Genomic DNA, 22,808 nt, shown 5'->3' with positions numbered 1-22,808 from the left:
TCACATTTTAAAGGGGACAGAGTATCAAAATCATCTTTTTCATGTTTTTGGTGTTAGTTCAGAGTCTCCCCACTGTGGGGAAAACACACGAAGTGCCAGCAAGTTTCAGAACCTCTGTTTCAAGTATTTCTCCTTTTTTGAATTGCCCCTAGAAAACAGGCCAATCTGTTTTTGAGAGAAAACTTACGTCACTTTTTCACCAATAGCCCCCCCCCACCACACACCCACACCCACACCCACCCCCTTTCACACACGCCCCTTCGAAATTAATTATTCATAAGGTTGTGCCCACCCATTCGTAACACTCGAAGAGAAGCAATGGTGAGCTACAGGTGTGCTTTCCCAGGCTGTTTTAGCAGACTACGATCTTCCCACGGAAAGTAATGTACGTGATCACTGGCTTTTATTCATTTTTAACCGCATCCCCAGTACATACAACCACCGACTATTTCTTTGCGCATTTCACGGAGGACTGTTTCACAAACCTTGCACGATTTCGAGCTGGCTTCAGTCGGAATTTAATACTCAGTAGAGGGTCAGTTCCGACTTTACGACAAAATCAACCCCAGCAATCAGAACAGCCTGTAAGTATCACACTTTCTTTTGTTTTAAATTTGTGTTGCGACATATTCCTGTTGTAAGAATTGCACGTTAGCTCTGGTTTGTTCCTCTAAAGGGAATGAGCTAACCCCTTAGCAGCTAGGGATGTGTATCGAGAACCGGTTCCTTTTGGGTATCGTTAAGAAATGACTCGATCCACCGACATCAATAAGCTTTGTGCTTAACGATTATGTTATCGGCCCTTCAGAGTGGCCGTTGTTTTGGGTGTGTTTGTTAGAAAAATTATAATTTCTGTATTGATTACAGACCCTGCAGTGGCTCCGTAAACAACTTTTCTGCAGCGCAGCTTTGCTTTGAACATTGAACCAATCGAAGCAGTGCTTCGCAGATTGAAGCAATGCTTCGATTATTCTTTCTTTCTTTTGCTTAATTTTCTCCTGCTAAAACCCTAAAGAGCATACGTCTGTGAGTATTATTTACCTTTTCTATGTTAAACCGACCTGTTATGTTCTTCTGAAACAGTTGATAGATGTATTTTATAACTTAAAAACAGGAACGATGCTAACACGTTAGCATGTCTATGGCATTTTCAATGTTAAAAGTTAGCATTGCAGCTGTCATCACGTTTGGGTGCATTTGTTTTCAAATTGTAATATTTCTTAAATTTATTTTTGTTTGTATATTAATAATCTAATTATTATTATATAAAATTTTAGAGAAAGAGGCAAAAAAACCTGAATAGAAAAACAACAGAAAATATGAAAGCAATTTAAATAAATATACTCAACAAAAATATAAACGCAACACTTTTGGTTTTGCTCCCATTTTGTATGAGATGAACTCAAAGATCTAAAACTTTTTCCACATACACAATATCACCATTTCCCTCAAATATTGTTCACAAACCAGTCTAAATCTGTGATAGTGAGCACTTCTCCTTTGCTGAGATAATCCATCCCACCTCACAGGTGTGCCATATCAAGATGCTGATTAGACACCATGATTAGTGCACAGGTGTGCCTTAGACTGCCCACAATAAAAGGCCACTCTGAAAGGTGCAGTTTTATCACACAGCACAATGCCACAGATGTCGCAAGATTTGAGGGAGCGTGCAATTGGCATGCTGACAGCAGGAATGTCAACCAGAGCTGTTGCTCGTGTATTGAATGTTCATTTCTCTACCATAAGCCGTCTCCAAAGGCGTTTCAGAGAATTTGGCAGTACATCCAACCAGCCTCACAACCGCAGACCACGTGTAACCACACCAGCCCAGGACCTCCACATCCAGCATGTTCACCTCCAAGATCGTCTGAGACCAGCCACTCGGACAGCTGCTGAAACAATCGGTTTGCATAACCAAAGAATTTCTGCACAAACTGTCAGAAACCGTCTCAGGGAAGCTCATCTGCATGCTCGTCGTCCTCATCGGGGTCTCGACCTGACTCCACTTCGTCGTCGTAACCGACTTGAGTGGGCAAATGCTCACATTCAGCTGGCGTTTAGCATGTTGGAGAGGTGTTCTCTTCACGGATGAATCCCGGTTCACACTGTCTAGGGCAGATGGCAGACAGTGTGTGTGGCGTCGTGTGGGTGAGCGGTTTTCTGATGTCAGTGTTGTGGATCGAGTGGCCCATGGTGGCGGTGGGGTTATGGTATGGGCAGGCGTCTGTTATGGATGAAGAACACAGGTGCATTTTATTGATGGCAGTTTGAATGCACAGAGATACCGTGACGAGATCCTGATGCCCATTGTTGTGCCATACATCCAAGAACATCACCTCATGTTACAGCAGGATAATGCACGGCCCCATGTTGCAAGGATCTGTACACAATTCTTGGAAGCTGAAAATGTCCCAGTTCTTGCATGGCCGGCATATTCACCGGACATGTCATCCATTGAGCATGTTTGGGATGCTCTGGACCGGCGTATACGACAGCGTGTACCAGTTCCTGCCAATATCCAGCAACTTCGCACAGCCATTGAAGAGGAGTGGACCAACATTCCACAGGCCACAATTGACAACCTGATCAACTCTATGTGAAGGAGATGTGTTGCACTGCATGAGGCAAATGATGGTCACACCAGATACTGACTGGTATCCCCCCCAATAAAACAAAACTGCACCTTTCATAGTGGCCTTTTATTGTGGGCAGTCTAAGGCACACCTGTGCACTAATCATGGTGTCCAATCAGCATCTTGATATGGCACACCTGTGAGGTGGGATGGATTATCTCAGCAAAGGAGAAGTGCTCACTATCACAGATTTAGACTGGTTTGTGAACAATATTTGAGGGAAATGGTGATATTGTGTATGTGGAAAAAGTTTTAGATCTTTGAATTCACCTCGTACAAAATGGGAGCAAAACCAAAAGTGTTGCGTTTATATTTGTTGAGTATAAATAATGCTTTCTTTTCAGTGAGAGCAAGGGCACCAATCAAACAACGGCAACCGATCAGCGCCACCTACTTGCATTTCATAATGAGGTTGCCAAATAAGCTCCGAAACGACGCCATTAAAGGCAAACGAGGCATCCTAAACCCAGCATACAACCCCTGGCAAAAATGATGGAATCACCGGCCTCGGAGGATGTTCATTCAGTTGTTTAATTTTGTAGAAAAAAAGCAGATCACAGACATGACACAAAACTAAAGTCATTTCAAATGGCAACTTTCTGGCTTTAAGAAACACTATAAGAAATCAAGAAAAAAAATTGTGGCAGTCAGTAACGGTTACTTTTTTAGACCAAGCAGAGGGATAAAAAATATGGACTCACTCAATTCTGAGGAATAAATGATGGAATCATGAAAAACAAAAGAACGCTCCAACACATCACTAGTACTTTGTTGCACCACCTCTGGCTTTTATAACAGCTTGCAGTCTCTGAGGCATGGACTTAATGAGTGACAAACAGTACTCTTCATCAATCTGGCTCCAACTTTCTCTGATTGCTGTTGCCAGATCAGCTTTGCAGGTTGGAGCCTTGTCATGGACCATTTTCTTCAACTTCCACCAAAGATTTTCAATTGGATTAAGATCCGGACTATTTGCAGGCCATGACATTGACCCTATGTGTCTTTTTGCAAGGAATGTTTTCACAGTTTTTGCTCGATGGCAAGATGCATTATCATCTTGAAAAATGATTTCATCATCCCCAAACATCCTTTCAATTGATGGGATAAGAAAAGTGTCCAAAATATCAACGTAAACTTGTGCATTTATTGATGATGACAGCCATCTCCCCAGTGCCTTTACCTGACATGCAGCCCCATATCATCAATGACTGTGGAAATTTACATGTTCTCTTCAGGCAGTCATCTTTATAAATCTCATTGGAACGGCACCAAACAAAAGTTCCAGCATCATCACCTTGCCCAATACAGATTCGAGATTCATCACTGAATATGACTTTCATCCAGTCATCCACAGTCCACGATTGCTTTTCCTTAGCCCATTGTAACCTTGTTTTTTTCTGTTTAGGCGTTAATGATGGCTTTCGTTTAGCTTTTCTATATGTAAATCCCATTTCCTTTAGGCAGTTTCTTACAGTTCGGTCACAGACGTTGACTCCAGTTTCCTCCCATTCGTTCCTCATTTGTTTTGTTGTGCATTTTCGATTTTTGAGACATATTGCTTTAAGTTTTCTGTCTTGACGCTTTGATGTCTTCCTTGGTCTACCAGTATGTTTGCCTTTAACAACCTTCCCATGTTGTTTGTATTTGGTCCAGAGTTTAGACACAGCTGACTGTGAACAACCAACATCTTTTGCAACACTGTGTGATGATTTACTCTCTTTTAAGAGTTTGATAATCCTCTCCTTTGTTTCAATTGACATCTCTCGTGTTGGAGCCATGATTCATGTCAGTCCACTTGGTGCAACAGCTCTCCAAGGTGTGATCACTCCTTTTTAGATGCAGACTAACGAGCAGATCTGATTTGATGCAGGTGTTAGTTTTGGGGATGAAAATTTACAGGGTGATTCCATAATTTATTCCTCAGAATTGAGTGATTACATATTTTTTCCCTCTGCTTGGTCTAAAAAAGTAACCGTTACTGACTGCCACAATCTTTTTTTCCTGATTTCTTATAGTGTTTCTTAAAGCCAGAAAGTTGCCATTTGAAATGACTTTAGTTTTGTGTCATGTCTGTGATCTGCTTTTTTTCTACAAAATTAAACAACTGAATGAACATCCTCCGAGGCTGGTGATTCCATAATTTTTGCCATGGGTTGTAGTAACATAGCTGTTTCAGAGAGCCTTTTAGGAAGGTTCTGAGCCATTACAGACCCAACCAATTTTTTTGGGGCTACATATCACATCACAGAACAAGGATTAATGCCCCCTTCAACCTCTCTCTATCACCTTTAAGTTAAATATTGCATTCCAACTTTAAAGCATCTGAAAATGACTCCAAAATAAAAGCACATCTGTGACCAAGCCTGCCATGTGTGCACTGTTGGAGTGGGAAGCAAACCTATAGTTTTGAGGTATTTGGGGAGTGAGGTGGCCCATGAGATTTATGTATTTTTGTTAAGTGCTCCTTTGTCTGAATGGACACTGCATTAAGCCAACCAGAGAGATTTAGGATTCCAATGTCCTTCATCATTTAATATTTTTTTCAAAATGCCTTTTATGTTGTGTGTTAAGTTTTTATCAGTTCTGTTTGTGCAGAACTTTGAATACTCTGAAAGTGTGTGATAAATAAAATTTCTTAGTAAATGCCACCTTGAGTTACAGTTGTATTTTTAGTTTATTGGCGCGAGTCTGGGGATAGACTAATGTTGTATACGTTACTGAAAGTATATTTTGTGAGTTGGAGAATCAGAGTTTCCAGTTTCCAGTGAATGCAGCCTTAATTTTGAACCTTGTGCATGCACGCCTCCTCAGTTCTGTAAACTCACTGTATGTACATGAAACCCTTCAAAATAAAAATCTACACAGCAGTAAAACGTGCTGTATGTTTGTGATAGGTTTGCTGTTGTGTGGGCCGCTGAAGAGGAGGTACTGCTGGCCCACCACCAGATGGCGCCCTGCCATGCTGGCATCTTTTGGCCTCGGGAGGGCGCACTGGCCTGTTGGCTCTTGTTGGTACTACCAGGTGCACACCGTTAGACTGTCATCAGCTGTCATGCATCACCTCATCATGACTCCATAAGAGCCTGGAGAAGACACCATAACTCTGCCGAGTCATCAGCTTACCACACAGGTAAACCTATTCAGCTGTTCTGTGCCGTACGCACATTCATTGTTACTGAAGTCTTTGGAGTTGTGACTTATGCTTGCAGCTTGTAGTCGAGTTTGTGGGAAGTTTGGAGGAGTTGGCGTCTCCACTCCTCACTTCTGACTTACTGAGTATAACCATTGACACTGCATGTTCTCCAGTTTTCCTCTGCACTCTGGGAGTATTTGGATTTATTCCTTCAGGAGGATTACTGAGTTTTGCTGACTGTTTGCTGGGTGTACACACACCCACCTAATCTGTTTTTGCTCCTGCCAGCAGTACCGGTCCGACAGCCTCGAGCGGTGGCCACCTGGGGTACCAGGACTTTGCGGTTCTGGTGTATTGCAGGACTCCGGCTGGCGGTGGAACTTCGTGGGTTCCGGCTCTTCTCTGGATAGGTGTCTCCTACCCTCGGGCCTGCCCACGTGTCACCATTTTTGTTATTAATTGGACTCAGCATATTCGTAACCTGTTTGCACTTTTGCATAATAAATTATTTATTGGAACTCATATTGACCGCTCATTTACGCCCCTAATGTGGGTCCATGCATTCACTTTCCCAACAGGATGACTCGGCCACGTCATGGATTCCGAGGGGTGTTTACCACCTAATGACCGATCAATGGAAGTGCAAGGTGCACAGGATCCACCAGGAGGATCGCTGGGTGAGCTGCGGCACATTCTGTCTAACCTCACTGCTCGGTTGGATTTATTAACTGAGCAGGACGCTCACCTCAGCCGTTGGATGGCTCTCACTGCGGAGGTAGACACGCGCGCATCAGGCGTGGCCACAGCCGCTCCCCCTCCAGTGGATCTGCCGCCAAACAGAGTTAATCCAGTGGTCGTTCAGAGGTCCCCCCCCCCTCGTCGCCGAAGCTTACATAAGTCCCCTGGAACCATACGGTGGTTGTGTTGAAACGTGGGTGGACTTTCTGATGCAGTGCACGCTCGTTTTTTCACAACGGCCCGTTATGTACACATCAGAGCACAGCCGGGTGGCTTACGTAATTAATTTACTTCGGGGCAGAGCACGCGCCTGGGCTACGGTGCTCTGGGAAAGAGATTCACAGATCCTCTCTACTTACACCATCTCTACTTGAGTTTATAAGGGAGTTTCGACTGGTATTCGATCATCGGCGAGGCTGCTTCTAATATGCTGCTGTCAATGAGACAGGGACGACGGAGTGCAGCTGATTACGCAATCGACTTCCACATCGCGGCAGCGAGGTCTGGTTGGAATTCAGTCTCACTCCACGCCGCCTGTTGTGTGCTGGGGTGTTTGGCTGGCTTGGCTTCTGTTTTTCCCACCAGGTGGTATGCATTCAGGACTGAGTGGCTGAGCATTAGGACCTCACCCTGAACACCTGAGGCTTGTTTTCACGTGCAGGTCATCAGGACTCACAGCTGTGGTGTATTCTGTCTTGATCATAGATTGCTGCATTTAAACCTTGAATGCACAGTGTGTGATTGCCAGAGACTCGACCTTGTGAGCAGATGTGTGAGATCGACGTCAGGAGAACAATTCTCACCATTACAGACGCAGAGACCGCTCCAGGTTTTACGCCACAGTCTGTGAAGGAGGATTGGGTGAGGTCTCACGCTCTTCAGCACACTTTCTGAGGTAATTTGGTTTTGGTGACTTTTATGAAGTAATGACAGTGGATTTGGTGTCCCTCACACCTTGTGTTAGTGAGCTGTCACGTTATGCTAATTGTCTAATCAGCTTCTGCTGCAGTGGAGATTTGAACTGAGTTGTTCCGTGCCTGCAGGGTGAGAAGCTGATATATATTTAAGCCAGGAAGTGTTTGCTGATTGTGTGCACCTTTTGAGCTGTGTCTCTCTGGGTGGAGAGTGTTGGACTCACCTCATGTTTTCTTTCTTCACAGACTTGGTTTGTCGCGGCCACCTGGGGGGGTGTCGGCGGGGTCCCTGGGTCCGAACTGCTGTGGCTCTGGACCGTTTGCGCTGCTGAGAGCGCGCCGTGTTTTCACCTCACCAGACCGCGGACATTTTTGGTTGTTTATCACTGCACTTATTATGATTATTAATATCTGTTATCTTTTGAACCATGCTCTGCTTATTTCGTGCTGGGTCCTGTCAAACGCTGGGTCGGTGCTCTGACCGCGTCCGACACATAACAGTAGTCTCTGGCCATTTAACAATGGACCAGCGGAAGCAGAGACGATATTTTTGCCGGGAAGGCTGCAGCAGATGTTGGAGTTGATCCGGGATCAGTTGCGGGTGCTCTCCGCCCGGGTTGTGCGCGTTGGTGCGCGCATGGCGGAGTTTACAACTTGGGTCGCGTCACACCCCGTTGTTACGGCTGTAGCCCCGTCTCCTCCCGTGCAGCTGGCTCCGACGCCTGTTGTAGCAGCCCCGGTGGTATTTAGTTTGCACTTTAAGCTGTTTGGTATAACCTGCTGTCGTTTACAGCAGTGTGAATTGGTTTTTACTCTGTTACCACGGGGATTTTCTTATTTGGCACTTTGGCTCCCTCTGTTGGTGACAGATTCACATTACCGTTCAGGTTCAAAGGATGGAAAACACAATGTTTTTGTTGGTATGGTTGTTTGTGTTTTTCTTTTTTCTTTTCTCCCAAAAATTTTTTTATTTTTGTTTTGTGACCAAGCAGACTCTAAAACATAGTCGAAAGATGGCTGAATGCACTGATTCAAGAACTCCTGGCCACAACTGAGCAAAGAGAATGACAGAAGCAAGAGTTGACAGAAACAAATGCAAAGATGCAGTCAGAGGTGGAGACCCTAACAGGTCTGCTAACTGAAGCAGAAGGCAAGACCATCAAATTCAACAAAAGATATCTCTGCACTGGAGTCTCAGTTGCAGGATACTCAGGAGCTGCTCCAAGAGGAAATCCATGGGACACCTTCCTTCTCCATCCGCCTAGGGCAGATGGAGGATGAGGGGAATATTTTGCGGGAGAGGCTGAACAAAGAGGAAGAGAGCAAGAAGACTGTGGAGAAGCCAGTTTCTACTCTCTAGACCCAGCTGGCTGAAAGGAAGACAAAGGCAGGATAGGACGCCTTGTCAGTAGAGGGGGCTGAAGAGGGCCTCAAGTGAGTCCAATGGGAGTTTGGACGGTGTTCAGCAGCAGCTGGAGTAGAAAAGTTCAGCCTATGGACAAACTGGATAAGACAGGAATCCGTTTGCAGCAAGAGTCGGATGACCTCATGGTGGACCAGGACCACCTTCGGCAGATCGTCTCCAATCTGAAGAGGAAGCAAAGGAAGTCTGACCAGATGTGGGCCAAAGAGAAACGTATTGCTACTCTATGTGCAGAGGAGTATGATCGTGCCGAAGCGGAGGCCAGGGAGAAAGAGACAAAAGTGTTGACCCTGGCAAGAGTTAAAGACTCTTACAGACCTGAAAGATGAACTTGACCGATTTAATAAAGTGCTCAAGACCGAGACGGATGACTTCGGAAAGAGTTCATAGTGTGGAGAGGTCCAAGCGTGCCATGGAGCAGCGACTGGAGGGGATGAAGATTCAGCTGGAGGATGTATATAGGTAATGTTTCCAGGCCCACTCTGCCAAGAAGAAACGGGAGCTGGATCTGGGAGGGCTTGAAGGCCATCTTGAAGACACTACTGAAAATCACGATAATGCCTTATAGCATATGAAGAAACTGCAGGCCCGAATGAAAGACCAGATGAGAGGACTGGAAGAGCTGTGAAGGTTCGGGGATGAAGCAGTTAATGATGCTAAAGACAGTGATAAGAAGTTTAAAGCCATGGAGGGAGACATGTTACACATCCAGGAGGAGCTGTCTACTGCAGACAGGCTCAAGGAGTGAAAGGATGAGCTCCGAGATGAGATCTATAGTCTCAACACAGAGTTCCCTGTTGGCAGAGAAGAGGCGGCTGGAGGCTCGTATCATCCAGCTGAAGGAGAAACTAGAAGAGAGAAGCTTAACGTTGAGAGGGTCAATGACCGCATGATGAAATTCACAAGATTGAACAGCTGACGACGGAGCTGTCTTCAGAGCGCAGTAACGCTCGGCTCTTGGAGACAGGCTTTCTCAGCTGGATCGTCAGCACACGGAGCTGAGGCTGAAGCTGCAGGAGGTGTTTTTTTTTTGCTCCCAGCCATGGTCCCTGGAGGGGGGTGTTTTTCCTGGCCCAGGTTCGTGTGGTTGCCAGGGGGCTTCCCGTTAGGGTGGGGTACTGTTGTGTGCTGGGGTGTTTGGCTGGCTTGGTTTCTGTTTTTCCCACCAGGTGGTGTGCATTCAGGACTGAGTGGCTGAGCATTAGGACCTCACCCTGAACACCTGAGGCTTGTTTTCACGTGCAGGTCATCAGGACTCACAGCTGTGGTGTATTCTGTCTTGATCAGAGATTGCTGCATTTAGAAAGAGACTCGACCTTGTGAGCAGACATGTGAGATCGACGTCAGGAGAACAATTCTCACCATTACAGACGCAGAGACTGCTCCAGGTTTGACGCCACAGTCCGTGAAGGAGGATTGGGTGAGGTCTCACGCTCTTCAGCACACTTCCTGAGGTAATTTGGTTTTGGTGACTTTTATGAAGTAATGACAGTGGATTTGGTGTCCCTCACACCTTGTGTTAGTGAGCTGTCACGTTATGCTAATTGTCTAATCAGCTTCTGCTGCAGTGGAGATTTGAACTGAGTTGTTCCGTGACTGCAGGGTGAGAAGCTGATATATATTTAAGCCAGGAAGTGTTTGCTGATTGTGTGCACCTTTTGAGCTGTGTCTCTCTGGGTGGAGAGTGTTGGACTCACCTCATGTTTTCTTTCTTCACAGACTCGGTTTGTCGCGGCCACCTGGGGGGGTGTCGGCGGGGTCCCTGGGTCCGAACTGCTGTGGCTCCGGACCGTTTGCGCTGCTGAGAGCGCGCCGTGTTTTCACCTCACCAGACCGCGGACATTTTTGGTTGTTTATCACTGCACTTATTATGATTATTAAATTCTGTTATCTTTTGAACCGTGCTCTGCTTATTTCGTGCTGGGTCCTGTCAAACGCTGGGTCGGTGCTCCGACCGCGTCCGACACATAACACCGCCTTTGTAAACGGCTGTCTCCGGACCTAAAGGAGCATCTGGTGGCTAAGGATCAGCCGCAGGATTTAGATGGGCTTATCGATCCAGTTATTCGTCTTGACAATTGGTTAGAGGAATACAAGCGGGAGCGAGATGAAGAGCGTGGCCGGGTGTGCGCCATCCCTCTCCCTTCCAGGTCTGAAGCAGCGCCGTCCTCTCACCGCTCCAAAGCCAGAGCTTTCCGCATAACACCAGCTCCCCCTGCTGACGAAGCTATGGACACGAGCAGGGTGAAAATGAAAGTAAAACAAAGGAGGCTGGCACGTGGAGAGTGTGTTTACTGCGGCTCGAATGAGCATGCGCAGAATAAGGGACCCCAGGCGGTTAAACACCAAAGCTCAACCTTAGAACCTGGGCTAAAAGTGAGCCATACAAACCACACCGGTGTCCCACGCAAATGCGCATGACTCCCAGTCACAATCCTCTGTGGGGATTTAACCCTTACTGCTCCAGCACTGATTGACACAGGATTGGAAGGGAACCTACTGGATAGTAGGTGGGCTAAGGCTGTAGGGCTCCCTCTGGTGGCCGTTCCTTCACCATTGAAGGTGCGGGCGCTAGATGGCACCCTACTACCAGAAATCACACACGAGACACAGCCTTTAACCTTGGTTGTCTCTGGGAATCACAGGGAGGAGATTGTGTTCTTTGTAACACCTTCTACCTCCAGGATAATTTTGGGCTTTCCATGGATGGTAAAGCACAATCCCCGGATTGACTGGCCGTTTGGTGTTGTGGCTCAATGGAGCAAAACCTGCCACTGGGAGTGTTTAAGATCCTCGGTGCCACCTGGTGATGAAGTTAAATAGAAGGTCAGAGTCCCTCCCAATCTCACGGAGGTGCTGGCTGAGTATCATGACCTTGCTGACGTCTTCAGCAAGGATCTGGCACTCACCCTGCCCCCGCATCGACAGTATGACTGTGCCATTGATTTGGTTCCAGGCGCTGAGTATCCGTCCAGCAGAATGTACAACCTCTCACGTCCTGAGAGTGAATCAATGGAGACCTACATCCAGGACTCATTAGCTGCCGGGCTAATCCGAAATTCTTCATCCCCGTTAGGTGCAGGTTTCTTTTTTGTGGGCAAGAAGGACGGCGGTCTCCATCCATGCATTGATTATAGAGGGCTGAACGAGATCATGGTTTGCAACCGATACCCGTTACCTCTATTGGATTCAGTGTTCACGCCCCTGCATGGAGCCAAAATTTTCACAAAACTGGATCTTAGGAATGCTTACCATCTGGTTCGGATACGGAAGGGAGACGAATGGAAGACGGCATTTAACACCCCCTTAGGGCACTTTGAGTACCTGGTCATGCTGTTCGGCCTCACCAACGCCCCCGCGACATTTCAGGCTTTGGTTAACGACATTTTGCGGGATTTCCTGCACCGATTCATCTTCGTATATCTAGACGATATCCTCATTTTCTCCCAGGACTCTGAGACTCATGTTAAGCATGTCCGTCAGGTCCTTCAGCGGTTATTGGAGAACCGGCTGTTTGTGAAGGCCGAGAAGTGCGAGTTCCACCGCACCTCTTTGTCCTTCTTGGGGTTCATTATCTCCTCCAACTCCGTCGCACCCGATCCGGCTAAGGTAGCTGCGGTGAGAGATTGGCCCCAACCGGTAAATCGTAGGAAGCTGCAACAGTTCCAAGGGTTCCCCAATTTTTACAGGAGGTTCATTAAGGGCTATAGTGAGGTAGTTAGCCCCCTTACAGCCCTGACCTCCACCAAAGTCCCCTTCACCTCGTCGGATCGGTGCAAAGCCGCGTTAAGGGAGTTGAAACACCGGTTTTCAATTCTGGTGCAGCCCGATCCTAGCCACCAGTTTATTGATGAAGTGGATGCCTCTGACTCAGGGATAGGAGCCGTGCTGTCCCAGAGCAGGGAGGCTGACAGTGTTCTCCACCCTTGTGCTTACTTCTCCCGCAGGTTAACCCCCGCCAAACTTGGCAATCAGGAACTCCTGGCTGTGAAAGAGGCCCTTGAGGAGTGGAGACATCTGTTGGAGGGAGCTGTGGTCCCATTTGTGGTTCTCACTGACCACCGGAACCTGGAATATATCCAGACCGCTAAGCGGCTGAACCCCAGGCAAGCCTGGTGGTCATTGTTTTTTGTTGAAGCTGAAGCTGACACCCAGGACTACATCAGGGCATACACCACCTGCGCCAGGGGCAAGGCTTCCCACCAGCCGGAGAGGGGGCTCCTCCAGCCGTTGCCTGTGCCTCGTCGCCCTGGTCCCACATTGGAGTGGACTTCGTCACGGGTCTCCCTGCCTCCCAGGGGAAGACAGTCGTCCTGATGATAGTGGACTGCTTCTTGAAGGCGGCCCAATTCGTGGCCCTCCCGAAGCTCCTGACTGCCCAGGAGACTGCAGACCTCCTGGTCTACCACGTCGTGCGTCTGCATGGTATCCCCACGGACATCGTATCAGACCATGGTCCTCAGTTCTCCTCGCAGGTCTGGAAGAGTTTCTGTAAGGAGCTGGGGGCCACAGTGAGCCTGTCGTCCGGGTACCACCCACAAACTAACGGTCAAGCAGAGCGGGCTAACCAGGACTTGGAGCAGGCCTTGAGATGCATCACTTCTGCGCACCCGACGGCCTGGAGTCAACACCTGGCCTGGATCTAGTACGCACATAACAGCCAGGTGTCGTCATCTACTGGCCTCTCCCCGTTCGAGGTCTGCTTGGGGTATCAACCCCCGTTGTTTCCGGCAGTTGAGGGAGAGGTCGAGGTGACCTCGGTCCAGGCCCACCTCAGGAGAAGCCGTCGGGTGTAGAAGAAAGCCCGTTCTGCTCTCCTGAAGGCCCGGACACGGGCGAAGGACCATGCGGACCACCGACGTGCCCCGGCCCCAACTTACCAGCCCGGGCAGGAGGTTTGGCTGTCCACAAAGAACATACCTCTGCAGACGGATTCACCAAAACTAACTGACCGTTTCATTGGACCATTTAAGATAGTCAAGGTGATCAGCCCTGCCGCAGTAAAACTGCAACTCCCGGCATCGCTACGTATCCACCCTGTTTTTCATGTGTCCCGGATAAAACCACACCACACATCAGACCTCTGCACCCCTGGACCGGCGCCACCTCCTGCCCGGATCATCAATGGAGAACCAGCCTGGACCATCAAGAAACTCCTCGATGTTCGTCGGAGGGGCTGGGGGTATCAATATCTGGTAGATTGGGAGGGGTATGGCTCTGAAGAACGCTCCTGGGTGAAGAGGAGCTTCATTTTGGATCCCGCCCTCCTGGCGGATTTCTACCAGGAGCACCCAGATAAGCCGGGGCGGGCGGCAGGAGGCACCCGTTGAGGAGGGGGTCCTGTTGTGTGGGCCACTGAAGAGGAGGTACTGCTGGCCCACCACCAGATGGCCTGCCATGCTGGCACCTTTTGGCCTCGGGAGGGCGCACTGGCCTGTTGGCCCTTGTTGGTACTACCAGGTGCACACCGTTAGACTGTCATCAGCTGTCATGCATCACCTCATCATGACTCCATAAGAGCGTGGAGTAGACACCATAACTCTGCCGAGTCATCAGCTTACACACAGGTAAACCTACTCAGCCGTTCTGTGCCGTACGCACATTCATTGTTACTGAAGTCTTTGCAGTTGTGACTTATACTTGCAGCTTGTAGTCAAGTTTGTGGGAAGTTTGGAGGAGTTGGTGTCTCCACTCTTCACTTCTGACTTACTGAGTATAACCATTGACACTGCACTTTCTCCAGTTTTCCTCTGCACTCTGGGAGTATTTGGATTTATTCCTTCAGGAGGATTACTGAGTTTTGCTGACTGTTTGCTGGGTGTACACACACCGACCTAATCTGTTTTTGCTCCTGCCAGCAGTACCGGTCCAACAGCCTCAAGCGGTGGCCACCTGGGGGTACCAGGACTTGGCAGCTCTGGTGTATTGCAGGCCTCCGGCTGGCGGTGGAACTTCATGGGTTCCGGCTCTTCTCTGGATAGGCGTCTCCTACCCTCGGGCCTGCCCACGTGTCACCATTTTTGTTATTAATTGCACTCAGCATATTCGTAACCTGTTTGCACAATAAATTGTTATTTATTGGAACTCCTACTGACCGCTCATTTACGCCCTCTGATGTGGGTCCGTGCATTCACTTTCCCAACATTCACTCTCCTTTTATAGCACAAGATTTCCTGGATTACTTTGGGAAGAAAATAGAAGACATTAGGTTAAACATATCCCGGCATGCCTTAACCCAGCCACTACACCCTGCTATTGATGCGGGCGCCACTACTGAGGTATTAGCTAGATTTACAGAATTTGATAGTATCTCACTAGACATGCTGACAAAACTAGCAACGTCAACAAAAAGCACAACCTGTTCATTTGATCCTATACCAACAAAACTGTTTACGGACCTGTGGTCCACTCTTGGGCCGACTGTGCTGGAAATTATTAATCTTTCTTTAACTTCTGGATCTGTTCCTAAATATTTCAAATCTGCAGTGATTAAACCATTACTTAAAAAACCTAATCTTGACCCTAGTGTATTGACAAACTATTGGCCGATATCAAATCTATCATTTTTCTCTAAAATTCTGGAAAAAGTGGTGTCACGGCAGCTCGTAGACTATCTTACTGAGAATAATCTCTTTGAGCCACTGCAGTCTGCTTTTAGAAAATATCATTCCACAGAGACGGCTCTCACTAAAGTGGTGAATGATCGTCTGCTTACAATGGATTCGGACACCACTGCGGTTCTGTTGCTGTTAGATCTCAGTGCTGCATTTGATACAGTGGATCAGCATATTCTACTTGATAGGCTGGAAAATCATTTTGGGATTACTGGGAGTGCCCTTGCATGGTTGACGTCACTGACCAGTCGTTCTCACTGTGTTTTGTACAGTAACACTACCTCTAACTTTAGTGACATGAAATTTGGGGTTCCACACGGGTCTGTCTTAGGCCCCCTGCTTTTCTCTCTTTATATAGCACCCCTTGGGCACATATTGTGGCGTTTTGGGATTACCTTTCACTGCTATACAGATGATACTCAGTTATACATGCCGATAACTGCTGGTAATCTCGTTCACATAAAATCCTTAGAAGATTGCCTTGCAGCAGTGAGAAGCTGGATGTCGAGAAACTTCCTACTTTTAAACTCAGATAAGACTGAAATAATGGTTCTTGGTCCAGTGAGACATCGGCATCAATTTGACCATTTAACGCTCAGCCTAGGCTCATGTGTCATACATCACACTGACAAAGTGAGGAACCTTGGGGTAATTTTTGATCCTTCGTTGTCCTTTGGCCTCCATATTAGAAATATTACGAGGACTGCTTTCTTCCACCTACAAAATATAGCGAAGATTCGTCCCATCCTGTCTATGGCTGATGCTGAGACCCTGATCCATGCGTTTATCTCTTCTAGATTGGACTACTGCAATGTTCTATTTTCTGTTTTACCGCAGTCTGGCATTAGGGGTCTCCAACTGGTTCAAAATGCTGCAGCCAGACTTTTAACACGAAGCAGAAAGTTCGACCACATTGCACACCTTTTTGGCGTCTCTTCACTGGCTTCCTGTCCCAGTGAGATCAGATTTTAAGGTTCTGCTACTAACCTATAAAATTATTCATGGACTGGCACCTCCCTACCTTGCTGACCTAATTAAACCTTACGTACCGGCCCGGGCTTTACGTTCTCAGGGTGCAGGACTACTTTGTGTCCCTAAGGTGAATAAGAAGTCTGCGGGTCACAGAGCTTTCTCTTATCGTGCCCCTGTTAAATGGTAAATGGTAAATGGACTGCATTTATATAGCGCTTTTCCATCTGCATCAGACGCTCAAAGCGCTTTACAATTATGCCTCACATTCACCCCGATGTCAGGGTGCTGCCATACAAGGCGCTCACTACACACTGGGAGCAATAGGGGGTTAAAGGCCTTGCCCAAGGGCCCTTAGTGATTTTCCAGTGAGGTGGGGATTTGAACCCATGATCTTCTGGACTCAAGCCCAACACCTTAACCACTAGACCATCACCTCCCCCTGTTCTGTGGAATGATCTCCCTGCGTCAATAAAACAGTCAGATTCTGTGGAGATCAAGTCCAGACTTAAGACGCACTTATTTTCCCTTTCATATGGCTAGCATACTGGTACAGTATTGTTTTACGCTTTTTACTCTTTTAATTCATTTATGAGCGGACTGCGGCCTCAACTTTACCTAAATTCTGGGTCTTTTAGTGAAGCTTAGGGCTAGCGGCCAGCGATCACCTTAGTATTTCTCTGTTTTTCTTGTTGTTTCATGCTAACAAATTATATAGTATTTTTTGTCTTTCTGATGCCTGATTCTGTTTTTTCTCTCTGTTTAAGGTGCAGCTCCATCCAGAGATGGGTGTGGTATTTGTGTTGGCAATCCTCCTGTCCTGTGCACCAACAGCATTTCTTGTATATTCGTCCGTGAATTGTTCTGTGAATTGTTCTGTAATTTATGTCTGTATCATGGCCCAAGCAGAGGGTCGCCCCTTTGAGTCTGGTCTGCTTGAGGTTTCTTCCTCAGAGGGAGTTTTTCCTTACCACTGTTGCTCTGGGGGTTGGTAAGGTTAGACCTTACCTGTGTGAAGCACTTTGAGGCAACTCTGTTGTGATTTGGCGCTATATAAATGAAAATAAACTGAAATTGAATTGAACTGAAATTGTGACAGAACAGAAAAAAAGTACTTTATAGGAACAAATCAAAGCTCTGCAGCTTTAAAATATGAACAAGACATAGAAACGGTGCAGGACCTCTGGCCACGTGCGGAGACCTCGGGCTGCCGGTGCTCACGGCTGGAGTCAAACACGTGTTCTGCCTCGTGCTGCTGCTGGGATACCTGTCAGTGATGTCACAAAGGAACAGAGAGCCGGTACCTTCTTCATGATGCCTTTCTCATAGTAGTAGCGCAGAGAGCGGCTCAGCTTGTCGCAGTTCATGGCCGGTCTGTTCTTCTGGACGCCCCAGCGCCGAGCCACCTGACAGCACGATTACGCACACGCACACACACCAGCTGTTAATGAACAACTTTTCTTGTGCATGTGAAGAAGAATGAAAAATACATAAATAAAAATAACGCAGGCTCTCACCTCCTCTGGCTCGATCAGCTTGAACTCCATACTACAACCAGTCCAGGCGATGAAGGTCCTGTTGCCTGGATTATCCAGCAGACTCACCAGGAACTGCCACAGCTGCAGGGAACCATGCCGCTGGTACGGCAGCGCCTCACGGAGGCCCGTCAGCTCCTGTTTGACTGCCTGTGGATGGAAGAAGATGGAAATCTGCACTGTGCTCCACCCTGCCAACAGCAGGAGGAGGAACACCTGCATCCTCAGCACACCAAACAGCCTGTAACTACCTATGAGGGTCAGGAGGAGCAGCTAGTAAAGGAGTGGAACGTGGGCCAACAAAGGCCCTGCTAAATTCTGAAACTGATGTAGATCCAGGGGTGGATGCAGGAATGGTTTCTTCAGTATTTATGGCTAATAAAAAAACATTTTTATTATAAAAACATTTTTATTAGCTTGCAACATCTGGCAACTTGCTTCCGACGGACTGTTTGCTGTTGTGACGCTCTTCTTATCTCTATACCGGGGTGCCCAAGTTCAGTCCTCAAGATCTACCTTCCTGACACTCTTAGTTGTCTCCCTGCTCCAACACACCTGAATCCAATGAAAGGCTCATTAAAAGCCTGCTAACGAGTCTTTCATTGGATTCAGGTGTGTTGGAGCAGGGAGACAACTAAGAGTGTCAGGAAGGTAGATCTTGAGGCCCAAACTTGGGCACCCCTGCTCTACACGGTTGTATTTGAATGGACTGCATTTATATACATTCACATTCACCCCGATGTCAAGGTGCTGCCATAAGGCGCTCACTACATACACACTGGGAGCAATAGGGGATTAAAGGCCTTGCCCAAGGGCCCTTAGTGATTTTCCAGTCAGCCTGGGATTTGAACCCAGGATCTTCTGGTCTCAAGCCCAACACCTTAACCACTAGACCATCACCTCCCCCATTTGTTTCTTTTATTTCTGGTTAACACTTCTTTTGGTGTTTAAGTGCATCTACAGTAAATCTTATTTAACTACAGTCCTCCTGTTGTGAATCGTGAGCAGTTACCTGTCACTAGCAGTTAGCTTTCGCTAACTAGATCAACCCCCCCCCCCCCATTTCTTTCATTACTGTCTCTACCAGTCTAATATTTCCATTAGTTTTTCAGTGTAACTGCTGTGAATTTTAGCTCACTTTATTACTCCTCTGTGAACTTTAGGAGTGGTTAGCATATTTGTTAGTGGTTAGCTCGTGCTAGCTTGGCTATACTTTTGAATTTTCTGCTGCACAAAGTACACTACTTTACACTTTTCATAAATCCTGCGTGATGCTGGCAGGTAGGGTCGTGTCTGTAACCTAGAACAGCTTCTTAGCTCAGTGGAAATAGATGCTATGGGCACTTCAGATGAGGTTAGTGTTGGGCTGGTTAGCGTGCCCATTAGTATCAGCCTAGAAATGCCGCTGTGGAGGACGGCTTTCGGATTGTGGTTAGGTGGAGGTAGTCACGTAGGGCTTGGTGCCCGGTTGCGGTACCCCGATCACACTCGCCACTGCGAACCAGTTTTCTCCCCTGATGTGAGTTCTTTGAGCCCACTGATCACTTCCACTCCCATCTGCTAACCCTAACTCTGGGAAAGGTGATTTTACAGCAGCTCATGGACTATCTTACTGAGAATAATCTTTTTGAGCCACTGCAGTCTGCGTTTAAAAAATATCATTCCACAGAGACGGCTCTCACTAAAATGGTGAATGATCTTCTGCTTGCAATGGATTCAGACACCACTACGGTTCTGTTGCTGTTAGATCTCAGTGCTGTGTTTGATACCGTGGATCATCATATTCTACTCGATAGGCTGGAAAATCATTTTGGGATTACTGGGATTGCCCGTGCATGGCTGACGTCTTACCTGACCAGTCGTTCTCACTGTGTTTTGCACAGTAACACTACCTCTAACCTTAGTGACATAAAATTTGGGGTTCCACAGGGGTCCGTCTTAGGCCCCCTGCTTTTCTCCCATTATATAGCACCCCTCAGGCACATATTGCAGCATTTTGGGGTTACCTTTCACTGCTATGCTGATGATACCCAGTTATACATGCCGATAACTGCTGGTAATCTCATTCACATAAAATCCTTAGAAGATTGCCTTGCATCAGTGAGAAGCTAGATGTCTAGCAACTTCTTACTTTTAAACTCAGATAAGACTGAACTGATGCTGCTTGGTCCAATGAGACATCGGCATCAATTTGACCAGTTAACGCTCAGCCTAGGCTTGTGTGTCATACATCACACTGACAAAGTGAGGAACCTTGGGGTAATTTTTGATCCTACATTGTCCTTTGACCTCCACATTAGTGATATTACAAAGACTGCTTTCTTCCACCTGCGAAATATAGCAAAGAGTCATCCCATCCTGTCTATGGCTGATGCTGAGACCCTGATCCATGCGTTCTAGATTGGACTACTGCAATGTTCTATTTTCTGGTTTACTGCAGTCCAGTATTAGGGGTCTCCAATTGGTTCAAAATGCTGCTGCCAGACTTTTGACATGAAGCAGAAAGTTCGACAACATTACACCCATTTTGGCGTCTCTTCACTGGCTTCCTGTCCCAGTGAGATCAGATTTTAAGGTTCTGCTACTAGTCTATAAAATTGTTCACGGATTGGCACCTCCCGACCTAGCTGACCTAATTAAACCCTACGTACCGACCCGGGCTTTGTGTTCTCAGGGTGCAGGACTACTTTGTGTCCCTAGGGTGAATAAGAAGTCTGTGGGTCACAGAGCTTTCTCTTATCGTGCCCCTGTTCTGTGGAATGATCTCCCTGCATCAAAAAAAAGTCAGATTCTTTCAAGTCCAGACTTAAGATGCACTTATTTTCCCTTTTTGTATGGCTAGCATACTGGTATAGTATGTTTCTACAACCCCTGGCAATAATTATGGAATCACCGGCCTCGGAGGATGTTCATTCAGTTGTTTAATTTTGTAGAAAAAAAGCAGATCACAGACATGACACAAAACTAAAGTCATTTCAAATGGCAACTTTCTGGCTCTAAGAAACACTATAAGAAATCAGGAAAAAAATTTGTGGCAGTCAGTAACGGTTACTTTTTTAGACCAAGCAGAGAGGAAAAAAAAATATGGAATCACTCAATTCTGAGGAATAAATTATGGGATCACCCTGTAAATTTTCATCCCCAAAACTAACACCTGCATCAAATCAGATCTGCTCGTTAGTCTGCATCTAAAAAGGAGTGATCACACCTTGGAGAGCTGTTGCACCAAGTGGACTGACATGAATCATGGCTCCAACACGAGAGATGTCAATTGAAACAAAGGAGAGGATTATCAAACTCTTAAAAGAGGGTAAATCATCACGCAATGTTGCAAAAGATGTTGGTTGTTCACAGTCAGCTGTGTCTAAACTCTGGACCAAATACAAACAACATGGGAAGGTTGTTAAAGGCAAACATACTGGTAGACCAAGGAAGACATCAAAGCGTCAAGACAGAAAACTTAAAGCAATATGTCTCAAAAATCGAAAATGCACAACAAAACAAATGAGGAATGAATGGGAGGAAACTGGAGTCAACGTCTGTGACCGAACTGTAAGAAACCGCCTAAAGGCGGAAAATCTCACCCGTGTTGGCCTCTCTTCATTGGCTTCCTGTTAATTCTAGAATAGAATTTAAAATTCTTCTTCTTACTTATAAGGTTTTGAATAATCAGGTCCCATCTTATCTTAGGGACCTCGTAGTACCATATTACCCCATTAGAGCGCTTCGCTCTCAGACTGCGGGCTTACTTGTGGTTCCTAGGGTTTGTAAGAGTAGAATGGGAGGCAGAGCCTTCAGCTTTCAGGCTCCTCTCCTGTGGAACCAGCTCCCAATTCAGATCAGGGAGACAGATACCCTCTCTACTTTTAAGATTAGGCTTAAAACTTTCCTTTTCGCTAAGGCTTATAGTTAGGGCTGGATCGGGTGACCCTGGACCATCCCTTGGTTATGTTGCTTTAGACGTAGACTGTGGGGGGTTCCCATGATGCACTGTTTCTTTCTCTTTTTGCTCCGTATGCATCACTCTGCATTTAATCATTAGTGATCGATCTCTGCCCCCCTTCTCGGCATGTCTTTTTCCTGGTTCTTTCCCTCAGCCCCAACCAGTCTCAGCAGAAGACTGCCCCTCCCTGAGCCTGGTTCTGCTGGAGGTTTCTTCCTGTTAAAAGGGAGTTTTTCCTTCCCACTGTGGCCAAGTGCTTGCTCATAGGGGGTCGTTTTGACCGTTGGGGTTTTTCATATTTATTGTATGGCCTTGCCTTACAATGTGGAGCGCCTTGGGGCAACTGTTTGTTGTGATTTGGCGCTATATAAGAAAAAAGTTGATTGATTGATAAAGGAAATGGGATTTACATACAGAAAAGCTAAACGAAAGCCATCATTAACACCTAAACAGAAAAAAACAAGGTTACAACGGGCTAAGGAAAAGCAATCGTGGACTGTGGATGACTGGATGAAAGTCATATTCAGTGATGAATCTCGAATCTGCACTGGGCAAGGTGATGATGCTGGAACTTTTGTTTGGTGCCGTTCCAATGAGATTTATAAAGATGACTGCCTGAAGAGAACATGTAAATTTCCACAGTCATTTGTTATGTGTCGGACGCAGCTCGGAGAACCGACCAGCGTTTGAAGGACCCAGTATGAAATAAGCAGAGCACGGTACAAAGGCTAACTGAATTTAATACATAACAGTGATACATAAAAATACAAAACAAAGTGCGGTCTGGCGTGGTGCGCTCCCAGCAGCGCTAACGGTCCGGAGCCAGAAGCTGTTCGGACTCAAGGACCCCGCCGACACCCCCCAGGTGGCCGCAACAAACCGAGTCTGTGAAAGAAGGAACCA

General features: G+C 46.8%; 1 protein-coding gene across 1 annotated transcript in view; it reads right to left on the bottom strand.

Moving 5' to 3' along the window:
• Positions 1-22,808, bottom strand: part of LOC117524348 (ETS translocation variant 5-like) — an 80,847-nt gene that overhangs the window by 14,069 nt on the left and 43,970 nt on the right. The window contains 2 exon segments of the mRNA XM_034186109.1: positions 17,732-17,833; positions 17,945-18,213. Of these exon segments, the coding sequence (XP_034042000.1) occupies positions 17,732-17,833; positions 17,945-18,213 (371 nt within the window).

The sequence above is a fragment of the Thalassophryne amazonica genome, chromosome 14 (assembly GCF_902500255.1).
Source record: "Thalassophryne amazonica chromosome 14, fThaAma1.1, whole genome shotgun sequence".
Classification (NCBI taxonomy): Eukaryota; Metazoa; Chordata; class Actinopteri; order Batrachoidiformes; family Batrachoididae; genus Thalassophryne; species Thalassophryne amazonica.
Note: the sequence above shows the minus strand (reverse complement) of the source record. Positions and strands in the feature narration are given on the sequence as shown.